Source organism: Bison bison, unplaced genomic scaffold (genome assembly GCF_000754665.1).
Source record: "Bison bison bison isolate TAMUID 2011002044 unplaced genomic scaffold, Bison_UMD1.0 scf7180017864376, whole genome shotgun sequence".
Classification (NCBI taxonomy): Eukaryota; Metazoa; Chordata; class Mammalia; order Artiodactyla; family Bovidae; genus Bison; species Bison bison.
Window position 1 is genome coordinate 13,303,479 of NW_011494948.1, and position 21,003 is coordinate 13,324,481.

General features: G+C 44.3%; 1 protein-coding gene across 5 annotated transcripts in view; it reads right to left on the bottom strand.

Annotated features, from left to right (window-relative positions):
* Positions 1 to 21,003, bottom strand: part of FAM154A (family with sequence similarity 154, member A) — a 63,118-nt gene that overhangs the window by 22,319 nt on the left and 19,796 nt on the right. For 4 of the 5 annotated variants that reach the window (XM_010857057.1, XM_010857056.1, XM_010857060.1 and 1 more), the window contains 3 exons: positions 9,175 to 10,187; positions 7,408 to 7,666; positions 6,000 to 6,099 (listed from right to left, as the gene is read on the bottom strand). In XM_010857057.1, coding sequence (XP_010855359.1) covers positions 9,184 to 10,187 — 1,004 coding nt within the window. In that variant the 3' untranslated portion in view covers positions 6,000 to 6,099; positions 7,408 to 7,666; positions 9,175 to 9,183. Of the gene's footprint in view, positions 1 to 5,999; positions 6,100 to 7,407; positions 7,667 to 9,081; positions 10,188 to 21,003 lie in introns of those variants that run through there. The other variant, XM_010857059.1, reaches the window with a different exon arrangement.

The window sequence follows — 21,003 nt, forward strand, 5'->3', positions numbered from 1 at the left end:
CATAACTTTCCTTCCAAGGAGTAAGCGTCTTTTAATTTCATGGCTGCAGTCACCATCTGTAGTGATTTTGGAGCCCAGAAAAATAAAGTCTGACACTGTTTCCACTGTTTCCCCATCTATTTCCCATGAAGTGATGGGACCGGATGCCATGATCTTTGTTTTCTGAATGTTGAGCTTTAAGCCAACCTTTTCACTCTCCACTTTCACTTTCATCAAGAGGCTTTTTGGTTCCCCTTCACTTTCTGCCATAAGGGTGGTGTCATCTGCATCCAAGGCATCATTCAAAAACATCTTTGCTGTTCACAAGGTTTGTTTTACAAATGTCATTTCCTCCAATGTCCTGAGCAAGGCTGTGAGTAATTGGCCAAGTTACTTAACCTCTCTGAGCCTCAACTCCCTGCCTGGACAGGAGAATAACAAACACAGCAGGGCTGTGTGTGGATAAAATGAGGTGGTGTGTGCTGGTGCTGTGGGAAATTGACACAGGAGTTCGCACTTACGTCCACTGTCCCATGCGTGAACATTCCCAGGTTCCCTGGGCCTTGTACTTGGCTGTGCCATAACCTCCCATTTATCAAGAAGCCAAACAACCTCAGTGGCTGGTGAGCAGGATGTTTCAGCACTCAGAGATGACCCCGAGGCCCGGCAGAATCCACTGGGTTTCTGCATCATCAAAAAAAGGTCCAACCACATGTCTGCAAGCGTGTGTTGTACTACATTCTAAACTTCTTTGAAAAAAAAAGTGCAATGATCTCTTGGCAGTGTTTCTCCATGTATGCTCCAATGGGTCTTGCACAACAAAAGGACTCTGTTGTCAGAGTTGGAAACTGTTGTTTCCTGCTCAACATCCATCCCTTGCTTCCCTGGAAACCACATCCCAGTTTTCTCTGGGGCAGCCCCCTCACCCCAGCTCTCCTACAGTTCATGTAGTTTTCATGGGATTGACCCCACATGTGTATACACTGCTCAGTCCTGGGGTGTCTGGGTGATCCTGGCCCAGAGAATGAGTATTTTCCATTTCCCTGGCCAGGGCCATCAGTTCAGGGAACAGCATGAGACTCAGCCAAGCAAGAGAGACTCAATTCAGGGAAGTTTACTAGAACCACTGGAAAGGAGAAGCACTTTAGCTAAAAGGATGCTGTAAACTCACAATTGCTGGAAACTACCATGTAGAAAGGGCCTGAGAAGGCATGTAGAAAGGGCCTGAGAAGGCAATGCAGAGGGAAAGAACGCTCCTATGACAGCATTCAAGCCCCTGGTTCCAGCTATGCCTGAAGGCCACAGACAAAGCTCTAGACCGCTCAACCGCCTGAACCAACAAATACTCTTTTTTAGTTTGAGTACTTGTAATTACAAGAATGCTAATTCACGGCCTGGAATATACAAAGTTAAACAAGGTGCCTTTACTATAGAAAGTGAAAGAAAGTGAAAGTGAAGTCACTCAGTCGTGTCCGACTCTTTGCGACCCCATGGACTATAGCCTGCAGGCTTCTCCGTCCATAGGATTTTCCAGGCAAGAGTACTGGAGTGGGTTGCCATTTATAGGGCTTCACAGAGACTTCAAAGGATCAAAACGCATCATGCATCTCCAACAGGAGGATATAATAGGCAGCCTCTCCCTGATCTACATGTCCAATGAACATATTTGAAGACCATATCCCAGGGCTGGTATTCCACAGAAAAGACATTGGGCTGATACACATTACCTGTAGGTTAACCTTATATTAAAATACTCCAAATCCCCATTCCCTTTTATTCTGAGACAAATGGGAATTTATTTTTCTAACACTGTTGATGCATTTACCCAGACTTTTAAAATGTGTATGATTTTTTCTTCTTTTTACTAAATTGGGGTCATATGCACAAACTGTGGTGTATTTTCCAGACTCAATAAAATATGTATGCACATACATGTGTGTGTGTGTGTGTATGTGTGTTATACTGGGATGATTCATGAGCTGCCATGCTTTTGAATACTGCATTTTTTAATAGTCTTTTTTTTTTTTTTTTGGCCTCTAGTCCCAGTGCCAAGCTATTAGTTGTCTGTGCTTTCTGTTCTAAATGTGTCATACTAGCAGCAGTCTTTCTCACTCTTCTGTGGGCTAGTAAACAGGGAAAACACTCATTGGAAGTCTGTGTGTGTGTGTGTGTGTTTTTTTTTTTTTTAAAGTGGAGGAGAGGGGCCAATATGCTGAGAGTGCACGCTGTGTAAAGTACCTGAGTTTCCACACATGAAATGCATGTCAATGACTTTGGCAGCTTACAAGATGCTTATTTCCAGGTCTTGCCTCAGTTTTGGACAGCTGAAGTTTCCAAATAACTGACCTCTGAGTGTAAGAGGTGTTACAATGCTTAGCCAAGAATTGAGTCTCTCCAAGTCAACAGTAAGCACTGTGCCCTGCTTAGAAACTCAAGTGAAAAGTTTTGTTGTTTTTTTAAGCCCAAGAGAGCCTATTGCCCAAAAAATTCCATTTCTTAGTTTATAAGTCATTCACTGGCATAGATGTGTCAAACTGCAGTCATTTTACAGGCATTTTGTCTGCCTTAAGCAGCTACTCGCCTGTTTAAAGGGTGTTTGCAGGCTCCTCTGTTTTCTGCTCCTATAACATGAAATGCCTTCCCAGGTGGCACCAGTGGTAAAGAACCTGCCTGCTAATGTGGGAGACGCAAGAGATGGCAGTTCGATCCCCAGTCGGGAAGATCCCTGGAGGAGTGCATGGCGACCCACTCCCATGTTCTTGCCTGGAGAATCCCATGGACAGAGGAGCCTGGTGGGTACAGTCCATGGGGTCGCAGAGTTGGACATGATTGAAGTGATGTAACATGCATGCATTGGGGTCACATAGAAGAAACCAAGCTTCACCCCATCATTGAAAGAATAACCTTGGTCCTGATGAGGTAGGCAGGTCACAGGTATACAGACAGGCTGTCTGGTTTGGGCAGCAAAAGCCCAAGAAAATCAGTGTTTTAGATTCAGCCACAGGAGTGGAAAGTTCCTGAATCCTTTCAGTTAGCATCAAGCTGTGTTTGCTGCCACTCCTCAAGACCTGACAAGGAAAAGCCATCAGTACGTCTCATATTAGCACCCTAGGGCCCAGAGGCAGGGACCCAGGCACCTGTGGCCCAGAAGTAGGACTTAAAGAGAAGCCCAGCTTAGCACTACCCTGATGCCTTTTCCAGAATCCAGAGCACATGTTCTGAAAGGTTCACAGTCTCCTAGGCTCCCCCAGGGCACCCTCAAAGTGCGGAGCGGACAAGCACCTGCTCAGCCAGCCATGTGGAAACTCTGAGCTTGTCCGGCCAAAGAAAATGCCTCTGCCGGCCCCCACCCCCAGCGCATATGCTCAGAAGGGCCTCTGTCCTCTGCTTCAAGGTCTGAGGACCAGATGTGCGCCTGGGTGATGGCCTGGCAGGTCTGAGGAGCCAGGGGGCCATTTAATCCTCAATTAGGACCCGTACACATCCCACCAGCCCAGCTACTTCCTCACGACAGCTGCACAGCTGAAAAGCTCTTTTGGAGATTATGGATCACTCAGTGCATCTTCAAGCCCTAAATGACCAGATCGCCAAAAGAGAGCACCCCTCTGGGAAGGGTCTGTTGTGCTGATCCTATTGCCTTTGAGCAATCTGCTTCCCTTCTGCGTTACAGGTAGAAGTGTGGAAGAGGGTGGGGAGGACAGCTGCTCTGGTAACATTACTGCAAATACTTTTAGGGCAGTGTGACTACAAATGAAAAGGTATCTGGAGACAGAGCAGGGAGTGCTGGCTCCCTCATCACCCCCAAGCAAGGCCCTGGCCAGGACTGATGCCCCTGGTGTCAGAACTGGGCTGTGGTTTCTGCTTCAGTAGAAGGCTCTCTCTGAGCCCCCAGACCCTCCTCCATGAAACCGCCGGTGATGTCTGAAACGGGTAAGGAGGACAGCAGCTGGGGCCGAGGATGGAGTGGGAGAATGCTGTCCAAAGCCATATGCACAGCCTTGGGGAACAGCCTGGGGTTTAGAAGGTAGTGGCCCAAGATCCAGGACTCTCTTCACGGCAAACAATAGCTGACCTGGTACGTATTCTATGCTGACTGCCCACGTTCACCTTTCAGTCCCTTCAGGGGAAAAACTCACCCTCCAGGTGCACTTACCAGTGGAGAAGACCCCAAGAAAGTCCATTAGTCTTGCTCCACCTTCAGTGGGCTCTCTGCCCAGGCAAGGGTGGCTGCCAACTCGAGCTCATCTCCAGCATACCCCCTCACATACACCATTCAACTCTTTTAAGCAATAATGAAATTATAAAATACCATAGTGAAGAAGATGGGAGGAGGGTCATCAGTGAACAAGGGTTTTCAAGAAAATGGAAGAAGGCAGGAGAGAGACTGAAAAACAATGACTGACAAGCGCGGAGCAGACAAGCCCAGAATAAAAATACCACAGGAATGCTGGGGCTGATAAGGAGTGGGTCTGACAGGCAGAATCTGGCAGGAGCTCAGGATCTGAAATAGCAGGTACCACAGAGAGCAGACGGACAAATGGTGCTAAAAGTGGAGCCTGCTGAAAGAATCCCTGACAACGGGCCCTGCCTTCCCCAGCCTCTAGCCACTGTCTGGCCTAAGATCTTGGAGCCAAGGCCAAAAAAGGGGGCCCATCTTCAAAGACACTGACTCCTGCAAAAATGCAACAAGCAGTAGATTGGAGATTGGTGCTATGTTTCTATCATAATCGGGAGGCCAACCGGAAAGGGGGGGGCTGATCTTCAAAAAATCCAAGTGATATGCGAGAGTCTTTAACCACACAGGCAGTCCTCATTGTAAGGTGAACGAGGGAATGAGAGGTGCCCTGGCCACCTAGGCTGCTGACACGAGGCTGCCCTGAGCAAAGCACAGGCAGGAAGACACCATCACTGGCAGTGGCATATCCCAGTAGATGCCCCCAGTCACCATATCACAAACCAGCAGGCCACACTCACTCCACCAGAGTCTCCACACCAACTAACCCCACCACCTCCAGCCCATCTGCCTCACCCTGAGATCCCACTTTCTTCGAGCAGAATAGATCTTTCCCATCTTTGAACTGTAAAAGCCCCGCCTGTTCGCTTCTCCAGAGTCTCAGCCCAGAGCATACTGGATTCTGCCCTGGAGCAGGTTCCCTGCTTGGCCATACTTTTCTGTTTGCATTTGATTTCTGGTCTCTAATAATTTTTCTTTTATAACATGCTGAAAGCCTTGGAAACCCTGGAATGTGGTAGGTGATTAAGCTCCGACTTCATTCCCACAAGTGAGAAAGGCATGAAATAAATTATGTGTGTGTATTTCAAGAGAAGACAATGTGTTTGAAGTCTTCCATCATCAGAGTTTGTTGAATAGGATGCTATGGAGTCTTCGAGCAGTGTGCGCACACATGTGCATGGGTTTTCATAACTGTAAAAGAATCTTTTTCCAACAGTCTCTTATATGGGAGCCCAATACATAGAACTGATTACAAGAAGCTGCCATGGGAGATCCTGGGATGGAAATCAAGGCCCCATCAGCTCAGATCACTGTCTTTTCCTTTCTTGTGGCCCTAGTAATGTTCTTAAATGACATCTCCAGGCAGCACCATTACCAACCTCAACTCAGAACAACTAAAAGTAAATGAACTATAAGAAAAAAGGAGGTATTTAAAACTATATAAAATATACAAAATTTAAAATATGAGCAGTGGGACTTGCCTGGTGGTCCAGGAGTTAGGGATCCACCTGCCAGTGCAGGGGACACAGGTTCTATCCCCGATCTGGGAAGATCCCACATGCTGCAGAGCAGCTGAGCCCGAGCCACAACTACTGAGTCTGCACTCTAGAGGCCAAACCCCACAAAAGAGAAACTGCAGCAACGAGAAGCCCGAGCACCGCAACTGAGGATAGAGCCTGCTCGCTGCAACCAGAGAAAGCCTGTGTGCAGCAGTGAAGATCCAATGCAGCCAAAAACAAACAAATACTTTAAAATAAGTAAATAAAACGTGAGCAGTTGTCCTTACCTGCACACTTGTAAACACTGAACAATAAAATCACAGGTAGTCGCAGCAGGCAGAATTCAGCAGTCTTCATCATCACCACCACCATTGTCGGCATCCTCATCTACATTTAATAAGTTAAAGATAAGCCATGCCTAAGTGATTGATATATACTCTATCATTCAATCCAAACCACAAAACCATGAGACCAGTATTATCCACATTGTAAAGAATTTGACCAAAGCCCATAGCTAATGGGTGACAAGGACCAAGACGCAAACCCAGGTCTGCTGGACTCCCCTCATATGCTCTTAGCCACTGTGTTCCACTAGTACCCATAAAAGCCACTTGTGTCCTTCTTTATGTATTTTATGAATTTATTTGTATTAACTACTGTCATAAGAAGGACTGAGAGTAGGAGAGAGCCAATTCCTCAAGTCCTAGAGAGACAGATAAGGCAGAGATGCCCTGGGTGGGTCATCTAGCCTGGAGTCACCATGGAGATGATCCTAAATGTCACAAAGACCCCAAGGGGACTCAGTGCTCCTAAAACAGTCCGATCTATCGATCTTTCTGCAGTTTCTTCCCTTCCTACTCATCAGAAAAGCTTATTAGTTTTGACATTACCACACAATCTTATATAACTATATTAAGAAGGGGGAGAGAAGGAAGGGGTGTAAAAGAACTAAAAATACCTAATCTACCAAAACAGACTAGGTCTAAAATCAATGAGTCAACAGACACCAGTATATATAACACACACACACACACACACACATACTATTATAGGGGGGCTTTCCTGGTGCCTCAGAAGGTGAAGGCAATGCAGGAGACACGGGTTTGATCCCTGGGTTGGGAAGATCCCCTGGAAAAGGGAATGGCTACCCTCTCCAGTATTCTTTCCTGGAGAATTCCATGGACAGAGGAGTCTGGCAGGCTACAGTCCACGGGGTCTCAAAGAGACACGACTGAGCGATTTTCACTTTCATACTAATATATTAGTATATATACTATGGACTTCCCTGGTGGCTCAATGGTAAAGAATATGTCTGCCAAGGAGGAGATGCAAGTTCAGTTCCTGGGTTGGGAAGATCCTCTAGAGGACGAAATGGAAATTCACTCCAGTATTTTTGTCTGGGAAATCCCACAGACAGAAGAGCCTGGTGGGCTACAGCCCATGGGGTCACAAGAGAGTCAGACACAACTTAGCAACTAAAACAACATTATTAAGGAATTTGAGGGAAAATATTAGTAGAAACAGATCCAATTATTTACAATTGTTCTCTGGGGAAGTTATAATAGAGACTAAGGGGTGGCTGCTTAAGAGACTCTGCCGTTTTATAAGCATTTTAATACCATTTAGTTTTTCAAATCAAGTGCCAATATTCCTTTGATCTGTGAAAAATGATGAAACAAAAATAATAAAACCTACCCTCCTAAGTGGCCTCCTTTAGCTTAATGGCCTCCAGAAAGGAGTTCAAACAGAGACAGTACAATTTGATATGGTTGGTGGAGCCATGAGATCTGAGTCACTGCAGATGGCAGGTGCCTGGTGTTGAGTCAAGAGCCCTGGATCTTGAAACAGAAGACCTGGGTTCCAGTCTTGGCCTTGGTGCTCCAAGCTCTGTGGCCTTAGGCAAGGTGCATCATCTCTCCGAGCTTCTTTATCCCATAAGGGCAGTCATCCACACCTGATACAACCAAGAGGATTAAATGCCATAAATCCCAATCCAGTGACACAAACTAACCTCACGGTAAGAAGACAATGAGTGGGGACCTGAAAGTCTGGGCCAGGGAGGTGAGAGCCATGGAAAGATAGACTTGAATAAGACATACAGGCTTCTTGCCCATGAACCAGGCACTGAACTGAAATTTCCTTTCCCCTCCATGCTGTTTCCCAGTTCTCTGATACCATGGAGTATATTTTAGGGTTCTACAGACTCAAAAGAGAGGCAGATAACCCAAGCGTCAATCTGCATCCCCCTGGATGAGGCTTACACAGACCTTGAACCCATCTGATCCCTGCCTGGGCCATCTTGAACAAAGTCCCTCCTTGACTCCTTCTAATTTAAAAAAAAAAAAAAAAATGTCTCCAAATTCCTTAACCTTAGGATCAAACCTTAGGCCCCAAAGAGGAACCTCCAACCCTTTCTCCATTATCACTATGTCACACTTTGTGAGAGGCCTGGTCATAGCTGTCATTTTAGGACAAGTGGGTCCAGGCTTCCCAGGAATCAGCCCAATGTGCACCATTTTTTCCAGGTTCGGAGCATTTAGAAGAGCTCGTAACTTAAGGGCCAGCTGGCAACTGCCTGGTTGCCAAGGGCTCCCTTTCTCCCCACCCCCGCCCCCTCCCTGGATTCAGAGCCTGCACTAGCTTGGGAATGAGAGAGGTCTGGCAGTCCATGCTTTCCTAGGACTGCCATAGAACCTTGTCCTTTCCTTCCATTTGTCTCTCTTTTGAGTCTGTAGAACCCTAGAATATACTCCATGGTACCAGAGAACTGGGGAACAGCATGCTGGGGAAAGGAAACTTCAGTTCAGTGCCTGGTTCATGGGCAAGACTCATGACAAGACTCAACCATCAGACAACACTGTTGTTACTAGTATGTCATGATGTAAAGAGGTAGAAAGATGCCCTGTGAAGCAGCCCTGGGCAGAGAGGCCCAAAAACAAGACTCCAGATCAGGCCTGAGGCACCCCTACCAGGATGAGGAGGCAACAAGAGAGTTAGGCTGAAATATCCCCAGAGGTCGCAAGAGACATGGCCTGCTCTGAGTAGACAGCACGTGGCATGAACACACAGACCTGCAGATTCAATCCCCCCAAAATGAAGTTTATTCTTTGGCACTTCATACTTGGCAAGGGACGATCATAATGTCAATTTATACAATGATTAAACTAGTAAAATACATCTGGATGGGAAGGAAACCTCAGAGACTAGCTTTGATTCCATGAGCACAAGGTAAAGGGCCCAAGATGGGGAGACAGCAGAGGGAGCGTTAGGGGACTTAATTAGCCAGTGATTAAATGTCATTTTCCTTGAGTCAAGTGATTCTCATTTTATTCAAGTGTCCAGGAAACGACGATGAATTTTTTTTTTTCATTTTTGGGGAATTCTTTTTTTTTTTCTTTTTTGGTCCAATGAATAGCTCAACCATATGATTTCATAAGTATTGTGCAATTTCTAAATTACAACCTTTAAAAATCAGGCTGACACTGTCAACTCCTGCTGGTTTGGATTTTCTGAGTCACCTACAGAAAAACGGCTGCTCCGCCGAGAGCCTGTCTGAGAAACGGGCCTGTATATTCTGTGCCCCAAAGCATCTATTTCCTCAAAGATGTAGCCAGGAGGCTCAGGGTATGAAGCCAGGCACCTGCTCATTTCCTTAGGAGTAAAGCTGATGGTGTATGTGGTCTGGCCCTCCACAGGGATATTTCCTTGGGGCCCAGACCAGACGGGCTTGCAGCTTTTGGTCATCATGGGCAGGTGGGGCACGTAGTGGGCTCGTGTGGTGGTCAGGCAGTCCAAGGGCTCAGTGGGAAGGTTCAACTGGGGGATGGGCTTGGCTGGCTCTGTCCGCGTGCTGGCCCACTGCTTGTAGTCCTCTTTGGTCGTGGTGGAGCCTTCAAAGCGGCCACCCTTCTTGACCGAGAGCGCAGGCCGGCAGGACTCAGCTGGGGCACCCTTAGGGTACGTGTAGTGGGTCTGCACTGTTGTCAAAAGGTCCATCTTCTCTTCAGGAGGGACATACATGGAGGGAGGTTTGGAGAACACCTGGGGCGTTGGCCAGGCTTGGTACTTATCTCGAAATTCAGTGGTATTGGAGAAGGGCGTGTCGAGCCCATAAGGCCTGGCAGGAGGTTTCAAGCTCTTGGCTGGCTCCCCCATCAGACCCCGGTATGACTCTTTGTGGGTGGTGAGGCTTTCAAAGGGGATTTCACAGGGTCTGAACTTCTCTGACTCATGCACAAAGCGCTTCTCCAAGGGGTGGGCCACGTAGCTCATCTTGTAGTTTGTCAGATCCTCCAGGGGGACGTTACAGAGCTTGGGCACAGCTGGAGGCTTACAGCTCCTGGTGTTCACCAGGCCCTTCATGGAATAGTCGTCCTGCTGTGTGGTGCGACTATCAAACTTGGTTGATGCTGGCCGGTAGTGGTGAGGGGGACGAAGCAGCTCGCGTCTTGGTTGGTTCCAGGGTAAATAGTCGGCTGAAAATAAAGCAGAAGTGTTGATTATTCATAAATCCAATCACTCAACCTGCATGTATTCCCAGAAGCCCCAAAGCCACAAGCCAGTCTTCAGGGAGATGTTACAGGAAACAGAGGAAAACCAGACTAGATCCCTGCCACCACCTCAACCAAGGGCTTGATGTTTCAACTCGGTGGTATTTGCAGATTATCGTGCAGCAGAAGGCTTCTCAGGTGGTGCTAGTGGTGAAGAACCCGCCTGCCAATGCAGAAGATGTAAGAGATGCAGGTTCGATCCCTGGGTCAGGAAGATCTCCTGGAGGATGGCATGGCAGCCCACTCCAGTATTCATGCCTGGAGAATCCCCACGGACAGAGGAGCCTGGAGGGCTACAGTCCATGGGGTCACAAAGAGTCGGACATGACTGACGTGACTTAGCACGCACACAGATGCAGAAAAGACTACTTTATAGGAGTCTCATCACACCCACAATGCTGCATGGAGGGACTGTAGAGGGTCCACGGCCACGAGTGGACCCATGGAACGGATTCCAACAGAGTCCAACTGCTGGTTTTCCCTCATCCGAGAACAGTTCCATTCCTCTAAGGGAAGGTGCCCTCTGTGAATCAGCAAAGAGTGACTGGGAAACTACATGCAGAGCAGTGAGACCAAGGATTCACAACCCAGCCCTGCTGGGCCACCAGCCAGACCTGCTAGGCCTCCTGGTCATCCATGGGGCAATCACCATTATGTTCCTATCATCACACATACACTCCACATACATCAAATACGGCACTCCAGGGGAATAAGGGGGACTATGTTGGCTAACCAACTCTGAATCCACAGGGAATTCTCTTGCCTACAACTTTACAAAGAGAACAAAAGCAGTCTGTGAGGTATATAGCTAATACCAGTGGAGTCCACAGGCACACGTTTTTTAAACAGCTTTCTTGAGGTATAATTTGTATAAATATAAATGCACCATTTATACTTATATAAATATAAAATGCACCATCTTACACACATAATTTAATAATTTCTACACAGTTGTGCAACAACTTATAATCAAAATCTAGTTATGCCGAATCCCTTGCTGTACCACATAAATTAACAAAACATTGTAAATCAACTATACTTCAATAAAAAAAATTTTTTTTAATCTAGTTATAGAACATTTCCATCACCACCCTAAAAATCCAATCAAGCCAATTTGCAATCTTCATTCTCATCCCTGGGCAATAATTAATCATTTCTTGGTCACTATGAATGTGCCTTTTCTGGACATTTTCTATAAATGGAATTGCACAATATATCGTGTTTTGTATTGGCTTCATCCACGAAGCATAATGTAAAGGAGGTTCATCCCTGTAACAGCATGCATCAGCTGACTCCCTTTTATTGTTGAATAGTACTGGAATAAATTTTGTTTATCCATTCATCATTTGATGGGCATTTGGATTGTTTTCATCATTTCGTTATTATGAAAATTTCTGCTGGAACATTTATAGACAAGTGTTTGTGAGGATATATCTTTTCATTTTCCTTAGGTCGATACCAAGAAGCGAAATTGCTAGGCTATATGTTTAATTTAGGTTTAACTTTTCAACATACGGCCAACTTCTCCAAAGCGGGTGTGCCACTTCACATTCCTACCAAGCAATGTATGAAAGTTCTCATTTCTCCACATCTTCAACACTTGTTATTACGATTTGTTTTTTAATTATAGGCATTCTATAGCGGGTGTTTAGCGGTATCTCATTGTATTTTAATTTACATTGCCCTAATGATTAAAATTTTTGAGTGTCTGTGTATGTGCTTGTTAGCCATTCATTTGTCTTTGGTAAAATATCTACCTAAATCTTTTGCCCATTTTCTAACACAGTTGTTTGTTTTATTTTTGAGTTGTGAGTTATTTTTGTATTCAAGACTACAAGTCCAATGCCAGATATGCGATTTGTAAATATTTTTTCCCAATCTGTCACTTACCTTTTCATTTTCTCGCTCAGTTCAATTCAGTTCGGTTGCTCAGTTGTGTCCAACTCTTCCCAACCCCATGAATCGCAGCACGCCAGGCTTCCCTGTCCATCACCAACTCCCGGAGTTCACTCAAACTCACGTCCATTGAGTTGGTGATGCCATCCAGCCATCTCATCCTCTGTCGTCCCCTTCTCCTCCTGCCCCCAATCACCCCCAGCATCAGAGTCTTTTCCAATGAGTCAGCTCTTCCCATGAGGTGGCCAAAGTACTGGAGTTTCAGCTTCAGCATCATTCCCTCCAAAGAAATCCCAGGGCTGATCTCCTTCAGAATGGACTGGTTGCATCTCCTTGCAGTCCAAGGGACTCTCAAGAGTCTTCTCCAACACCACAGTTCTTCGGCGCTCAGTCTTCTTCACAGTCCAACTCTCACATCCATACATGACCACAGGAAAAACCAGAGCCTTAATTAGACGGACCTTTGTTGGCAAAGTAATATCTCTGCTTTTTAATATGCTATCTAGGTTGGTCATAACTTTCCTTCCAAGGAGTAAGTGTCTTTAATTTCATGGCTGCAGTCACCATCTGTAGTGATTTTGGAGCCCAGAAAAATAAAGTCTGACACTGTTTCCACTGTTTCCCCACCTATTTCCCATGAAGTGATGGGACCAGATGCCATGATCTTTGTTTTCTGAATGTTGAGCTTTAAGCCAACTTTTTCACTCTCCACTTTCACTTTCAAGAGGCTTTTTAGTTCCTTTTCACTTTCTGCCATAAGGGTGGTATCATCTGCATATCTGAGGTTATTTATATTTCTCCTGGCAATCTTGATTCCAGCTTGTGTTTCTTCCAGTCCAGTGTTTCTCATGATGTACTCTGCATATAAGTTAAATAAGCAAGGTGACAATATACGGCCTTAACGTACTCCTTTTCCTATTTGGAAGCAGTCTGTTGTTCCATGTCCAGTTCTAACTGTTGCTTCCTGACCTGCATACAAATTTCTCAAGAGGCAGGTCAGGTGGTCTGGTATGCCCATCTCTTTCAGAATTTTTCACAGTTTATTGTGACCCACATAGTCAAAGGCTTTGGCATAGTCAATAAAGCAGAAATAGATGTTTTTCTGGAACTCTCTTGCTTTTTCAATGATCAGCAATTTGATCTCTGGTTCCTTTGCCTTTTCTAAAACCAGCTTGAACATCAGGAAGTTCACGGTTCACGTATTGCTGAAGCCTGGCTTGGAGAATTTTGAGCATTACTTTACTAGCATGTGAGATGAGTGCAATTGTGCAGTAGTTTGAGCATTCTTTGGCATTGCCTTTCTTTGGGATTGGAATGAAAACTGACCTTTTCCAGTCCTAGTTCTTGCTAGTATCTTTTAAAACACACAGAGGTTTTTAATTTTTATAAAATTTACTTTTTTCCCCTATGTCTTAGTCTAAAAGATTTAAATTTTTAGCTCTTACATTTAGATCTCTGATCCTTTTTGAGTTAAATTTTTAGTATGGTGTGAAGTAAGGTCTAAGTTCATGTTTCTGCAAGTGGATATCCAATTATCTCAGCACCATTTGTGAAAAAGACAAATTTTCAGCTACTTTGGTTTGATTTTCATAAATAAAATTTAGAATCATACCATGCCAATTTCTTCAACAACAAAAAACCTGCTGAAATTTTGATAGGAATAGCACTGAATCTATAAAAAAATTTGGGTGAACTGCACCTTAAACTGCATTGAATCTTCAATCTACAAACATGGATTCTCACTACCTATTTTGGTATTATTTCTCACTCTACAAGGCTACCATTACCCTGATAACCAGATAACCAAAACCAGACAAAGTTATTACCAAAAAAGGAAATCACAGGCCAATATCACTGATAAACATAGATGCTAAAATCCTCAACAAAATACTAGCAAACAGAATCCAACAACACATTAAAAGGATCATATACCATGATCAAGTGAGGTTTATCCCAGGGATGCAATGCATATACTGATACTTCAGTATATGAAAACCAATCAATGTGATACACCACATTAACAAACTAAAGGATAAAAACCATATGATAATCTCAATTGATGTAGAAAAAAAATTCAACAAAATTAAACCAGTTTATGATTAAAAAAAAAAAAAAACTTTCCAAAGAGTAGGCATGGGGGAACCTATTCTCAATATAATAAAAGCCAGATACAACAAACCCACAGCAAACATTATTTTCAATTTTTGAAAAACTGAAAGCATTTCTTTAACATCAGGAACAAAATGAGGGTGCCCACTCTCACCACTATTATTCAACATAGTTTTGGAAATTCTATCCACAACAATCAAAGAAAAAGAAATAAAAGGAATCCAAACTGGAAAAGAAGAGGTAAAACTCTCACTGTTTGCAGATGACATGATACTATACATAGAAAATCCTAAAGATGCCACCAGAAAACTACTAGATCTATTTCAATGAAGAATTTAGTAAAGTCACAAAACACAAAATTAATACACAGAAATCTCTTGCATACTTATACACTAACAACAAAAATATCAGAAAGAGAAGTTAAGGAAACAATCACATTTATCATTGCAACAAAAAGAGTAAAATACCTAGGAATAAACCTACCTAAGACAAAAGAGCTGTATATAGAAAACTATAAGACACTGATGAGAGAAATCAAAGATGACACAAACGGTGGAGAGATATACCATGTTCTTAGACTGGAAAAATCAATACTGTGAAAGTGACTATACTACCCAAAGCAGTTTACAGATCAATGCAATCCCTATCAAAATTACCAGTGGTATTTTTCACAGAGCTGGAACAAAAAATTTTATAATTTGCATGGAAACACAAAAGACCCCAAACAGCCAAAGTAATCTTGAGAAGGAAAAATGGAGCTGGAGGAATCAGGCTCCCTGACTTCAGACTGTGGTCATTGCTTAGTTTCTAAGTCATATCCAAATCTTTGTGATGCCATGGACTGCAGGCTTTTCTGTCCATGGGATTTTCCAGGCAAGAATACTAGAGTGGGTTGCCATGCCCTCCTCCAGGCGATCTTCCCAACCCAGGGATCAAACTCACGTCTCTTATATCTCCTGCATTGGCAGGAGGGTTCTTTACCAATAGAGCCACCTAGGAAGCCTGCAGACTATACTACAAAGCTACAGTAATCACTATAGTATGGTACTGGCAGTTTTTTCTTTTTAATTGATCTTACTTTTAGGCCTAGGTTCCTAAGAGCTACCCTCTATCACAGCATAGTTTCGTAATCAGCCTGATTAACCAGAAGTTATACATAAGCACCCTCTTCCCACTGGCTCAGACGGTGAAGCATCCACCTCCAGTGTGGGAGACCTGAGTTCAATCCCTAGGTTGGAAAGATCCCCTGGAGGTGGGCATGGCAACCCACTCTGGTATTCTTGCCTAGAGAATTCCCATGGACAGAGGATCCTGGTGGGCTGCAGTCCATGAGGTCACAGACTTGGACACGAATGAGTGACTAAGCACACATACTTAGGCACCTTAAGCCACTAAGGTTTTCACCATTTGCTAATGAATCTGTGTGTGAGTTGGAGAATACAGTCAAAGATTGTACAGTTTGCAACTTTTTCCCAGCTTTTGTTTTCTGCCACGCGGTCTCGTATCTCCTCTGCATATGCACCAGGCATCATATTCAGCCACAAAAGATGAGTAAATAACTAGACCCTTTCTCTGATCTCTTGAGCCTGCACACTGCCTTGCCCATATGCACAGTCTTCCAGACCATCAGGAATATGTATGAGCTTCTCAAGGCCCACCTCTGAGTCTGTCTCATTCTCTGAGTCTCTTTGGTAAATTTCTGACTGATCTACTGGTCTGTTGCTTGTTTCAAGTAGTACTGCAACCTCAAACTAACCGCAGAGGCTGTCTTCCCTAATTTTTTTGCCATTAATGTCACTATTGTTTTTACTGAATTGCCTGAGTACGCACTTTTCTCCAATCAGCCCTCACTGGCAGCAAAGTTGCTGGTTTTCGCAGCCTAGCCTGCCCAAGCAGAACTACCACACAGATGGAACTTGAGGGAGGGGTGATGGAAGCAGCTCCAGGATAAAACACCACACATTCCCACTGTTCATAACATTTTTAGTAGTTTTTCTTGAATAAATGGTTCTCAACTTGTTGTACCCCTTTGGTTGAGTTCCAGAGTCCTAAAATGGTTGTTTTTTACTGTTTTGTCCAGTTTTATTGTTGCTTTTTGGGGAGAGAATTTGTCAAGTTCCTCACTCTGCCACGCTGTAAGTCCTGACATCCCCACCCCTAGGCACACTCTTAAGCTTATTTCAGGCTAATAATACTACCAACTATTTATTTTAAATTGGTTTCATTTTAATTGAAAATCTAATCTTTCTCCAAGAGCTATTAATGGCTCTATCAGCATCTTGAAAGCATTAGGGGGCCTTAGAGGGAACCATCTTGCTGAATATAAACCACATGTTTCCCCCTCAGACTTCAAGCCTCACTGAAATGAGGGTATCTACCTGTAGATGCCTACACACTGCCTCAAGGTACATGGGGGGTGGGTAGGACTGGGTTTTCTGGCCCTCTCCCGTGATGGATGAAGTGTTAAGAAAACAGGTTCCTAAACTGAGAGTTGCCTCATATGATTTCTGATACCCAACAATACAGTGGAAACCACATTATTATCCAACCTCCCAACTTCCTCCACCCAGCGTATATAACAAAAAAACCTCAGAATTCCACATGACAAACCATTCACATGCCTGAAAAGCCATCAGTAAAAGCCCTTCAGGGCCAGGGTGTCATGTGCGTAATTGGCAAGAACCTCTTTAAAAGGGATTCCATTCAATAATGTGTCTAAAAAAAAAAAAAAATAGCTAAACCTAAAGCTGAGCATCAAGTAATTACACTCTCAATCTTTCCAATTGCACAGTGTTTTGAAAATGTCAAAATTACAACCAAATGCTGCTGGAGCAAATTTTACTAGTGGTTTTCTGGAGGCCAGTAAAGGCACTGGCCATAAGAGTAGTAAGAGAAAAGTTTGCATATTTTTCCTATGCAACAATAGCAAGCAGAGCATATAGACATAACATAGATGCACCCATTGAAATACATCTATTTAATGACCTTGATCTTTGGTTTCTACCCCACCTTCCCTTTGGAAGGAGAACCAATGTATAGACACAAAACCATAAAGACTGCTACAGAAGACTTATTAAAGCAATACTATTTCCATAAGAGAAACAAGTCATCACATGAGCAATAAGCCAACAGATAAGGCAAGGATGTGGCCCCTCAAACGTGCATGAGGTTGTGCAGGAGGCGAAGAGCAAACGTCCTGGGCCTTCCCCAAGCTTCACTCCTGCCCTCGGCCGGCACCCGCCGAGTAACAGACCTGGTGGGGATATGTGCAACTGTAATGCCAAACTATGTCACCGGGAGCCCTTGTAAATAGAGACCTAGAAGTATTCATTCATTTATTACCTCACTAAACACATCTTCACCGCAGCATCCCCTGTGCTAAAAGTGGAAAATAAATGTTTGGCATTTAAGGCCAAGTTTTGGAAGCCACTATATCCTAGAGGAGTAATGGAAAAAATTAACCACTGAGATTATATGATATGGTAAGTATTATTCAAAAAACTAGGTTACACATAGGTTACAACTGACACCGAATGACAGATGTTTTCTTTGACTACAAACTGAATTGATTTTAAACCTGAATTTCAGAGAACTATGAAACCTACCCTCAGGTACATATGTAGCCAGAATAAACCCAAAAGGTCTAAGCATGCCTGGTTCAGAACAGTCCTGTTGCCACTTCCTTCAGTCTGTGTAAGTACACTTTTGGTAGGAATGTAAGTTGGTGCAGCCACTAAGAAGAACAGTATGGAGGTTCCTTAAAAAACTAAAAACAGGGCTTCCCTGGTGGCTCAGTGGTAAAGAATCCACCTGCCAATGCAAGAGACATGGGTTCGATCCCTCATCTGGGAAGATCCCACATCCATCTGAGCAATTAAGTGTGTGTGCCAAAATTACTGAGCCTGTGCTCTAGAGCCCAAGAGCCGCAACCACTGAAGCCCACGTGCCCTAGAGCCCATGCCCCACAAGAGAAGCCACTGCAGTTAGAAGCCACACACTCAACCGGAGAGCAGCCCCTGCTTGCTGAAACTAGAGAAAAGCCTGCACAGCAGTGAAGACCCAGAACAGTCATAAATAAATAAATAAAAGTATTTTTTAAAAAAGAGTGAGAACGTATCTTTTTTGGGGGAAAAAATGAAAAACAGAGCTGCCATTTGATCCAGCAATCCCACTACCGGGCATATATCTGGGGGAAAAAAAAAAACAAACAACAATTTGAAAAGATACATGCACCCTCAATGTTCATTGCAACACTATTTACAACAACCAGGTCATGGAAGCAACCTAAACGTCCACCAACAGAGGAGTGGATAAAGAAGATGTGGTACATGTATACAATGGAGTATTACTCAGCCATAAAAAAAAAAAAACCAAAATCATGCCAATTGCAGCAACATGGACGGACCTAGAGATTATCACACTAAGCGAAGCAAGTCAGACAAATACAATATGGTATCACTCATATGTGGAATCTAAATAAAAGCATACAAATAAACTTCTCTATAAAATAGAAATAGAATTACAAATGTAGAAAATAAACTGTTACCAGGGGGACAGAGGGAAGGAATAGACTGGAATACTGGGATTGACATATACACACTATTACATATAAAATAGATAACAAAGAAGGACCTACTCTATAGCACAGGGAACTCTACTCAATACTCTGTAATGGCTCATATGGGAAAAGAATCTAAAAAAGAGCAGAGTCGATATATAACTGATTCACTTTGCTGTACAGAAGAAACTAATACTACAGTGTAAATCAACCGTACTTCAATTTAAAAAAAAAAATGTAAGTCTGTGCCAGCAGACAAATTTCTGGTACCTATTAACTGCTTTAAAAAAAAGAAAATAGGGTTTTCTCAATACTAACTTTCTCAGTAAGGCAAAGTCAGCCATGACTCAGTTTTACCAGTAGAATACTATTCTCTGGTTTGCAGAGGGTAATTTGAGATGTAAATGTTTGGAGAAGGGGAAGAATATGGCAGATTAGATATTTTTTTCTGTGTGTTGATTTTGAGGGGGGATTATTTTGCGGGAGGAGAGGAGGGAGATGTCCTTTTAAATAATACCACTGGGATACTCCATCCTTGTCAACCACTAAGGAAAGCGGGGAGTATTTCTCAGCCCTAAATCTCTCCTTGTACCCAGGGCAAGGTGGAGAGGGGAAGCTGAGCTGAGCAGACAGCTGTTCTGAGGAGCCTCTGATTCTGTCAAGACTTGTAAATCCAGGAAGCCCACAGGGAGGATGTAGAGAGGAGAGGATGCGGTCAGATGAGCCCTACCAGAAGCCCTGCCTCCTCACCCATCAAAGGGAAGTGCTCACTTGGGCTCTGGTTTTTTCCTGCCTGCTCAATGTCCATTTTTTGCCCTCCTATAAACACTGGGATGAAAAGCGAAACAGAGGAGCCCTGCAGAGGCCAAAGTGCCACCCCACAACGTGCCTCATTGGGCTGACTCCTTAATACAACATCTGCCATGGTGCCTGCCTTGTTGAGGGTAACAGACAAAGAAAAAGGCAGGCCCCTGCTCTCCTAGAGCCTGCAATCTAGCCAAAGAGACAAACATTAAACTAAATTACAAAATGAATTACGAAACAAGGTAGGATAAGTCAGCCTTCAAGCACCTTACAGGATGTGTCTGGTCTGGCCTGGGGGAAGGTCTGGGGCACCTTCAGAAGGTGTGATGCTTCTGCCCTTTGCAGAAGGATGAGCACTGGAGAGGGGACGGGAGGGTGGCTCTCTAAAGAGGGAAGGGCAGTGCAACATGCCCTGAGACAGAAAAGAAGTGGAGCAAAGCAACTGAAAGCAGCTCCTGTGGCCAGAGTAGAGGGGCTCAGGGAGGAGGAGCAAATCTTTAAGGCAGCAGAGGAGTGGGCAAAGGTGGGGGAGTTTATCCTAAGAACTGGAGTGATTATTTGAAGAGTTTTAGGTAGAGAAGAGGTCAGGTGAGATTTCTATATTCAAAAGATCTCTCTGCTTGCTTTCTGTGGCCAACAGAGATGAGCTGATAAGGTTGGAGAGACGCGCAGCTAGGCGTCCAGCAGTACACATGGAGAAGGCAGGGTTTGGTTGTTACCAGGAGGATGCAACAGAAGGACAGAAGAAGAGAGGGGCTGCAGTGATAAAACATGGAATAAGCTGCATGGGAACAGACACAGGAGGGGCTGATGATGATGAGAAGGAAGGTTGAGGCATCAGTGGGCTGGAGGTCCCAGTGAGGCCAAGGACTGCCACAGGGGGAGTAAATACAAGAGCCAAAAGGACCAGATGGTGGAGGGCACGAAGGTGGAGCTGTTTGGGGATTTGACAATGTCCAGAATGTGGCTTGGCAGAAAGTGGCTATGGAAGAGTAAAAGATAATAGATGACACTAAAGAAAGTAAAAGGACAAAAGAAAAGCAAAAGCAGAGATACTCAGCCACATTTAGAATCTTCCAGAATGACAGATTAACAGCTCCTGGAAGGGCTTCAGGAAGATTCTAACATCCCCTCCAGCCTCTCCACCTCCCCATGGCCAAGTGTTAAGCTTGACTAAGACACTACTGGGGGCTTCCCTGGTGGTCCAATGGTTAAGACTTCCGCTTCCAATGCAGAGTTGCGGGTTAGATCACTGGTTAGGGAACTAAGGGGCTTCCCTGATAGCTCAGTTGGTAAAGAATCCACCTGCGATGCAGGAGACCCCAGTTTGATTCCTGGGTTGGGAAGATTCACTGGAGAAGGGATAGGCTACCC